At 33.8% G+C, this 10,225-nt stretch overlaps 1 protein-coding gene across 1 annotated transcript in view; it reads right to left on the bottom strand.

The window, feature by feature from the left end:
* LOC145277960 (guanylate cyclase soluble subunit alpha-2-like) overlaps positions 1-10,225 on the bottom strand; it is a 580,255-nt gene that overhangs the window by 173,868 nt on the left and 396,162 nt on the right. The window contains exon 5 of the mRNA XM_080130085.1: positions 5,434-6,076. Within this exon, the coding sequence (XP_079986211.1) occupies positions 5,434-6,076 (643 nt within the window). The remainder of the gene's footprint in view (positions 1-5,433; positions 6,077-10,225) is intronic.

The following is a 10,225-nucleotide window of genomic DNA, read 5'->3' as shown; positions in this document are numbered from 1 at the left end:
GTGTGCATATTTTCTGATGACAAAAACCCTCTGCCGACAATATGTTTTTTTTTTACCTGCCAATGCCAGGTATGTACAGCTACTATATATATATATATATATATATATATATATATATATATATATATATATATATATATATACAAGCAAAAGTACCCGTCGTTGACTGGGTTCAAAAACAACCTACAGAAAATGGACTCTGATTTATGAAAGTATGATAGGTTATGAAAAGGAAGGGTTGTAAAGAGATAGCTTCGAATTTGGCGGTATCAAAACCAAAGCAAAATATGATGAAAGTAAAAATAAAATAGATAAACCCCATAATTTATTATACCATACCTGTTCACACTGAAACACTTATTACAACATTCTGTGAATCTATATTAAAAAACCTTGTTAAACTTTGTGACATATTCTCATTCTATGGAGGTCAGGCGCGAACGAACACCCCATAATTTTAATGTACCATATTTCTTCAAACTGAAACATAATTATCAAAGTATACTTACGCAGATAGATATGAAAAGTCTTTATTAAAGTTTGTGACTATTTCTATTCTATGGAGACCAGGTGCGAACGCAGACCCCACAATTTTATTATACCATCCCTATTTAAGTTAAAACATACTTATCAAAATAGTATTATGTATATCTATATAAAAAAAACACTTGTAAACGTTTTTTTTTATTTTTAATTTTTTTTATTTTCACACTTTGTGAAGCAGGCGCCTACGCAGACGCCACAATTTTAATGAATCATTATATGCCAGATCAAACATGCCCATTCCTGCGTCTCGATACATCTTCTATCATTATATGTGATCAGTTTTCTATAATAGTCAACCATATAGGCGTCTATTCCTGACCACACACACACAGAGACGTTCAGCTTTATATTATAAGATATGTGTGTGTGCGTGTTTTCATTTTTCATTTGTCAACTGGATTACTCATTTCTCGTATGCTGCAATAAATAATTGCAGGACTCGTGGAAATTCCATGGAATGAGAAATATATTTAATAAACACATATTTTGGATATAGCAAAAAAAATAGTATTTTGGGGGGAAAAACAAAGCACGCAGCAAATATAACCTTATTGATATTTCTATGAAAATAATATCTATTGTATTAAATCAATAAGTCTTAATAAATACCTAGAAAGTATTATTGTGATATGTAATCCAATGCAAATAAATATAATCATAGTGTAAGAGATAACCTTTAATTTAATCCTTCAGTTTAGCACTTCTTAGCAGGAAATATTCTTTTTGCACTATTTCTTTCGAATGTTCCCTTTTTTTACGTAACGTTTCTGCTGATTTCTTTCTCCGATGTCCAACTTACTAAGAGTTAATTTCTCACACAATTCCAACAATAATCATGTATTATTATAATGGTATTCGAAAACGAGGCTAGCTCAAAAGGGAGGTCACTCAAGTGTATATATATATATATATATATATATATATATATATATATATATATATATATATATATATATATAGTAATAGGTATAATCCTGATGAATCCTAGCGTGGATGAAACGCGGAATATTCTGTGTAGCTTAATCGCCATTTATATTTTACAACTTACTACCTAGCTCTACCTATGTATTGAGCACTGTTGAACTAAATACTTAAAGTTTACGCATAAGCGTTGCCAGATTGGCCTTGTTATAGCCAAATTTATCGCATTTTGGCCTTATTTGAACCAGTTTGGCCTTTAAAAATTGTACTTGGCACATTTAAAAAAGTAAAGTACGGAATAACTAAGGAAGAGATAAACAGAATATCATATAGATGTTTCTGGTGTTTTTTTTTGTATCGCTATTAAATGAATTATAATTTAACAATTACCTTATGTTTCGCAATTGCTAGATAACCATTGTTAATAGCTATCATTTGAATTATTCGGACTACTCTGTGCTTATCCTGCATGGTATTTTCACAAGGCTTTCCACTCCAAGTCCACCGTTCACCAATATGAACTCTTTTAAAAAAATCCAAGCGTCAGCTGACTATTTCTGAGGAATCGGTACTAAACAAATATCTCAGATTTGCCACAATCAGCAAGCGGATTCCATACTTAGATATGAGAGCTCCAACAGAAAAGGAAGGTTGAACAAATCCAAGGTTAAATGAGATGAGCTCAGATGAAAGGCGAAAGAAGCCTCAGAGTCTCGAAGCCTATAAAACAATTTCTCAAACGGAAAAGTATTGGACATCAAGTCACTATGAAGTAATGATGATATCATAATGCTACCAGCAGATCAAGTCAAGTGTGTGCATATATAGTAATAAGTATAATCCTGATGAATCCTAGCGTGGATGAAACGCGGAATATTCTGTGTAGCTTAATCGCCATTTATATTTTATAACTTACTACCTAGCTCTACCCACGTATTGAGCACTGTTGAACTAAATACTTAAAGTTTACGCATAAATCTATACTTTCGTATATTATTTTATGTGGTTAAATGAAGTAGCTATATACATATATATATATATGTATATATATATATATATATATATATATATATATATATATATATATATATATACGCAGACCCCACAATTTTAATGAACCACCGTTCTGCAGGATCAAACATATCCATTCTTGTGCTCGATACATCTTCTATCATTATATGTAATCAGTTTTTTTAAAATAGTCAACCATATAGGAGCCTATTCGTGACCACACACACACACACACACACACACGCACACACACACACACGCACACACACACACACACACGCACACACACACATTCAGCTTTATATTATAGATATATATATTTATTTATTTATATATATTTTTATATATATATATGCGACGCTCGCTTTTTGTTTATAAACAATGCGGTTAGAACACTGTACAAGTGGTGGATGGATGTTTGTTTGAATAGACATTTGGCGAGATTATTTCCGGGCACCGCTCCCGTGGGTCGATCGTTAGAACTGCTGACTGTCAACGCGATGGTTCTAGCTTCAATCCTCGGTTTAGGAGAGGTGCTAGTCTAGCGGCTCTGATAAGTTGTGATACAACGAAACAGGACTGTATGTCGATGACTATGCGAATATGTAAATGTATGTGTATGTATCAGATCAACTCCTAAACTGCTTATACATTTGTGAATACAACTGCTATGCATAAATGTGGATAATGTTATACTTAGTTTAATACAAAAACTTAAAATACGAGATTGTAGCTAATCGGAAAAAAAAAACAAATAACCTTCGATTTTGTTAAATTCTAAGAATGAAATAGAAATCAATCACAAAGTATTGTTTGTAATTATTCACTTTCTTAGACTATTTTCAAAAGATTCGGGATATATATATATATATATATATATATATATACACACACATGTGTGTGCGTGTGCGTATCTTATTTAAGAAGCTCAATGTAATTGCAAAGCAATATAGTAAATAAATGACAAAAAACTATATTTCACAAGTTTATGATGTTAACCCTCTTATTATTTATTTCTTTAATACAGTTGACATTTACAATTCTTGACGCTATCTGTTTCGTAACGCAAAATCAATCACTTAATTATTATATCAATCAGTGAATGTATTATGCCCTTAACTCATCAAAAGGAATAGCAACAATCACTTATACACACACACACACACACACACACACACACACACACACACACACACACACACACACACACACACACACACACACACACACATATATATATCTATATATATAAGGGACTTTGTCTATGTATGCTGAATGGTTGTTATAAAATTGTTCTGCTTTTTTTGGTCTACAAACTTGAGACTTGGTATATTAGGGATTCGGGCCGTATAGAACGAATATGATTTGGTTTTAGCCGGTAGAAATAGCTGCTAAAGGGTCAACGTTTGCAATTGAAACTTTTCAGGCGCAAGTCGGCTTAAAGTGCTCCTCTACGCATATACATTTATTCGTTAAACTGTTATTATTTTAAATTTTGATATCCATATGTACTTAAATCATATTTTTGCGAATATCGCTCTAAATGGGAAAATGTTTTGGTTTCGATCTTGGCTGATGGCACCCAAGTCATATTTTTGGAAACTCTTTATATCACTCTTTCATAATTTAAGCATAACCCCCATAGAGAAAATTCAAATATTTACGATTGATTTTTAGCTTGATCATTTTTGGATCATTTTTTAGGTCGTGGTATTTTATCATCTTTTCTCGTTCAGTTCTATTAAGGAATAGAACTGAATGAGAACTGTTAGGAATATTCCTAGAAAATGGTAGATCAAACAGAATTCTTTGTCTACTGTAAAGTAAAAAAACAAAAACAAAAAAAAATCCGACTTTGAAGATAATGAGGAAAGATAAAGTATAAATACCACCTAGAAAATACGGATAGCTGGTAGAGCATTTTATAAAGCTTCCACACCAATACAGTATTCTTAAAGTTCACAAGAACGATATTCCCTGAAGGCGCATTGTTAGCTCCCGAGGTTCAGCATGCCACCCATTGAGTTGATTCCTGGTATATTTAACAACCACATTCACGTGCATTCTTTAGTTTTACGATTACAGTACGTTATTTACGATTGGTCTTAAGGGGTAGATCACATGTTAGAATGTAAACAACTCGGTTGGTCATGTATTTGACAAGAAACCATTCGGTAGATCACATTATTCAGTAGATAACATATTAGAGGTATTTATGTAGAATGGGGACCGCGTTATGGCCGAGAGTATACGTAAACCGCTAGAAGGTGCCGAACGAAAACTTTATGGTTTTAAATGGCCAATATTTAAAACGCTAAGAAAACAGTTAACAATCAATGGACAAAATAAACATAATATAATCGAAAACAGTCACCAAAGACTTTTCAATGAAAAATGGTACTGGTGTAGTTTACGGATCGTGCTGAAATAATAACTTTATTATTTAGAAAGCTATGTTTAACAGAGAGGTGAAGGGGCTTTTTAACTGTTCTATATATTCACCTAAAATAATATAGAAGATATTGTTAAATAACAAATACCGCTTGTCAATTGTCGGTTGCTATGATTTCATTGGCTAAGGGTCTCGGCAACTTGTGGCTGTATATGCTGACGATATGACGATGATGATTATGACATTTTATCTTATGACGTTCTGCATCTAGTCTTGTGCACTACAGCATCTGGACGGGTGATAAGGAAACCTAGGTTTGCCTAGTTACCAGGGTCTTCCTCCCGGTTTTACAAAGTCGAACGGAAAGGCAAGCCAGTACGGCCAGAGCCAACGCAGCTGCAGGAGTTGCTGGAAAGGTTTTGCAGATAACGCGATCACACTTCTACATAAGTATTCATGTTTGCGTGGTAGTCGATAAAGATGCATACACCGCATTGAGTTATATGACATATAGATAGATGCATAATTGTGGAGGTGGGGGTAAAAAGAATTAAAGTTCTTACCTCATTGATGGCATCACATCCTCTTGCAAACTGGGTTGTGCACAAAACAAACGTGGAGTTCACTCTCGACAAGAAAGACATGTAATCCATTTTGACACGAGGTCGGACAAGTTCAAAATAGGTTCCAAAGAAGAGTCCTTTGGTTGATATATTCGGGGCTATCATTTTCATCAGGGCACTGCCCAGTTGTGTGATGTGTAAGTTCCGGTCAAATATCACGTGAAATGGAAAAGTCTTGCAGAAGGTCATCACACTGATTTTGGAGTCCGACGGTTGGTTCGAGAGATTATGGTGTTCAGGAAGGAGGCTTGGACCATTTGGTGCGGAAGAGCTGGAGGAGGCAGGGGTCATCATTGATTCTTCATGGGTCGGGATGAGTCGGCTGCTACAAATTGTCGTCGGCGACGCTGTTGTCGATGTTGGGGAGACGATGTTCGAACAGTCGGTGCCCGTTTTCCACAGCGTGATAATAACATGGTGGATCTGCTGACTCGGTTTGTTGTACTGCGACACCTCAACGGTCAAATCCGGCACGGAGAAGAGAATGACGCCGGTAGCCAGCACCACTCCGGCCATATAGTGCCGCATCTGTGGTCGGTCAGTGTAGAGATGTACAACCAGTTTTCCCCCTTCGGTGGCACACCTGAAAGTAGAAAAAAAACGACTCATGTTCTATAAGTAGAGAATTATTATAATATAGATTTAGTGTCTGTTTATTTATACTTAAAACCTGGAAAACTTTTACATAGGGCATGTGGTAAACCACGCCGCAGAGTCCCAAATGACTTTGGCCTTGATAGAGCTGAACGTGGAAAGATAACAAAATATTCGGACCTAAAAAATGATCTAAAAACGACAGTCTCTGACAGAAATACTGGTTGTGATAAGAGCAGCTGGCTTAATGACAAAGAATCTTCAGAAATACTTTGAAGCAATCCCTGGAATGCTAAGCTGTAACGAATACAGATAGCAGTAATAAGGGGAACCACATCTATTCTTGAAAGAGCTCTCGGATATAAATTTAAATCGTAACGGAATTTCTTAAAACTGACAGAAATAAAAAAAAAATAAAAAAAGAAGTAGTTTATGTGAAAATTGTCATATTTCATATTATGTAACATAACTTTTAGTTTTAGCTACACACATAAACAAGCAAACTTATTATTATTATTATTATTATTATTATTATTATTATTATTATTATTATGTACTCACTAGGAGTAGTCAGACAAGCCATCATCAAAGATTGCTCTTCAAGACCAACTTGTAGTGTTCCCAGACTTTCAGTACACTCCACCTCTTTCGTAAACCTTTGCAAAAGAATTTGCGGTATCACAACCTCCGTTTAACATTAATCTCTCGTTGGCGCCGACCATTAGTCTTCACTGAGATATGGGCGACAATACGCCTCCTTAAGGTCCCAGTTCTTTTTGTACCCAGCCAGCGGAGGTCTGGTTAGTGCTTTCTCTCCTCCATCTTTCTATCCTCTTTGACCCTCATTATTTTGTTTGGTGCCCGTTTATAGTGACACTCACCCCCCTACACACACACACACACACACACACACACACACACACACACACACACACACACACACACACACACACAAAAGATTATATATTTCAATTATACAGTTTCAGTTTTCATGATCTCATGTGATCTGCCTTTTTGTTTTGCATCTGTAGTTTTTTTTTCTGTGTCCAATTTCTGTGTAATTTATGTGTGGTCTCCACATTCAAGGGTTTTCCTTAATATTTCTGCAGTTTTCATTATTGAAATTCACTGTATCTTCTTAGCCATCCCTCTGATTCCAATTTCTCCCGTTCTTTTTTCAAAGTTTTTCGGTATTGTTCCTAGCGCTCCTACTGTTATCTTTACTTGATTCATTTTCCAGATCCCTTTGAGCTCTCTGGCCAGTTCTCTTTATTTCGTCCGCTGCTTAGCTTCCTTGATCTTAACTCTGGAGTCTCTTGGACGGCAAAATTTACAATCTGGCAGGATTTTTCCTTCTTGTAAACTACTAAAAAGGCCACCCGGCGTTGCTCGGGACCGTATGACAATGACAAAATTTTGAACATGCCTGTTCTTCTTAGAATAGAGGGGTTTTTGATGCCTATGTATTATTTGCCATGTTGAGCAAAGGAATATTTTACCTACCCTAGGATGGGTATTACACAACATATGTATGGAATAATTGTACCTTCCCTAAGACAGGAAATTTACAGCACATATGTGGAAAAAAATTCCTTACCTAGGGCGGGTTATGTACAACACATATTTAAAATTATTTAAATAAGTTTATGTTGTGCTAAATTTTCGGTATGTCATAGATAAAAGTGTGTTTATTTTTTACATCAGAGTGCTATAGTGAAGAAGCACCGGATTTTTTAAATATAAATGTTATACTACTCGAATATATTACATGATTTTCGAGTTTGATAACTTATGTACGTCACAGATAAGACTTTCTTTGTTTTTCATATGGTGCTTCACTGTATAAGTACCTTATTTCCTGGGTAGGATACTGTAGAAGTACCATATGTTCTAATTTAAAATGAAAGAACTCAGTACTTTTAAATTATTTTCTGTTGTACTAAATTTTCTGTGCGTCTAGAGTAAGAATTTGTTATTTCATCTATTGCTATAGTGAAGAAGCACCTTATTTCTCATTTAAAAGTCATGCTATTCGATTATATAACGTGATTTTCGGTTTTAATGACTATTATGCACGTTACAGGTAGGATTCATATGAGTACTATACTACACATGTACCTTATATCTTGGGTAGGATAATGTACAAATACCTTATTTTAATATATAGATGAAACTACTCGATGATTTTACATACTTTTCTGTTGTGCGAACTTTTCCGTATGTCAGAGATGAAAGTTTTTTTTTTTTTACAATAGAGTGTTATATTAAAGAAGCACCTTATTTCTAATATAAATGTCATACTACTCGAATATGTTATATAATTTTCAGTTTGGATTATTTTTATGTACGCCATGGCTAAGATTTCCTTTGTTTTTCATATGGGTACTATACTGTACAAGTACCTTATTTCTCGGGTAGGGTACTGTACAAGTACCGTTTTTCTAATGTAAAAATGAAAAAACTCGATACGTTTATGTAATTTTCTGTTGTGCTTCATTTTCTGTACGCCAGGGATAAGAATTTGTGTGTTTTGTTATCTTGCTGCTATAGTAAAGAAGCACCTTATTTCTCATATGTAAGTCATACTACTCGAATATTAAACGTGATTTTCGGTTTGAATGACTTTCGTGTATGTCACAGGTAAGATTTTCTTTGTTTTTTTCATGAGTACTATACTACACATAAATACATTAAAAACTAATCATTGTATGTGAATTTTGAAATATGACTATACAAATATACAAACATATAATACATTAACTTTCTAATGATCAGTTAATTAGTATAGGAGTGTATCCAATATATACAAATATATAAGTATATACGTATGCTAATCATCCATAAGAATCGATTAATTAGTTTAGGAGTGAATCCAATACATAAAAATATATTAGCATACACACATAAATAAAATTTATAATGATCGGTTAATTTGTTTAGGAGCGAATCCAATGCATGAAAATATATTAGCATACACACATAAATAAAATTTATAATGATCGGTTAATTAGTTTAGGAGTGAATCCAATGCACGAAAATATATAAACATATACACATAATTATAATTCATAATGATCGGTTAATTGGTTTGGGGGTGAATCCAAGACAGAAATATATAAACATATACGCATAATTATAATTCATAATGATCAGTTAATTAGTTTAAGAGTGAATCTAATACATAGAAATATATAAGCATACACACATAATTAAAATTCAAATGCTCGGTTAATTAGTTTAGGAGTAGATCTAATACAAATGCCATACTTGATCTATTTACGTGATTTTTTGGAATGTAACAAATAAGCTGATAAATCATATATATTTTGAATATGGCATTTTCGTTACGTAAATAAAAAAAACATGCTTCTGTATTTTTTGAATAAAAGTTTCTTGTGTATTTGTTACATAATACTTAAAAATCAAGAATATCGGAATGAAAAAAAAAAAAAAAAAAAGGAACTGATGGAGACCAAAACAGCAACGCTTGTGCTAGTAATCGGTCACGTTACCCGTTGCACCAAAGGGACAACAGCTTCAATAGCGTTGTGAACTATCTTAATACATATATTTCTTTTTTACTCGATGTACGCATGCGCAGAATGACGCCATTGTGCTACGCTCGTCTAGGTGTTATTGCTTTCAAGTTTGAACCCTTTTTTGAAGCCCTCAGCAATACTTTTTATCGATTAAATGCTCCTAATATAATTCTGCACCAAAAATGCAATCTTTGGCACTATTGCCCGTTTTCCAACGATCATCCGTCTAGGAGGAGATACAATTTGAAAAACGGAGACAGACACACACACAGACATAGGGAGTTTTATATATTATTATTATTATTATTATTATTATTATTATTATTATTATTATTATTATTATTATTATACTAATTCACTTGGAGTCTTCCCCAAGCCAGCATTAAAGATTTCTCTTTTAGAACAAGCTGTGGTGTTCCTTGTAGTCTGAGTAATACCAAGTATCCCCAGATTTCCAGTACTCTCCACCTCTTTCGATAACTTTGCAACTAAATTTGCGTTATTGCAACAGCCATTTATAATCAATTTCTCGTTTGCAGCGATCATTGATCTTCAATGGAATTTTGGTGGCAATAATCCTACTATTTAGTGCAGTGCCA

Source organism: Euprymna scolopes, chromosome 6 (assembly GCF_053919585.1).
Source record: "Euprymna scolopes isolate OS-2025 chromosome 6, ASM5391958v1, whole genome shotgun sequence".
Lineage (NCBI taxonomy): Eukaryota > Metazoa > Mollusca > Cephalopoda > Sepiida > Sepiolidae > Euprymna > Euprymna scolopes.
The sequence above is the reverse complement of the archived record's forward strand: the minus strand, read 5'-3'. Positions and strand labels throughout refer to the sequence as shown.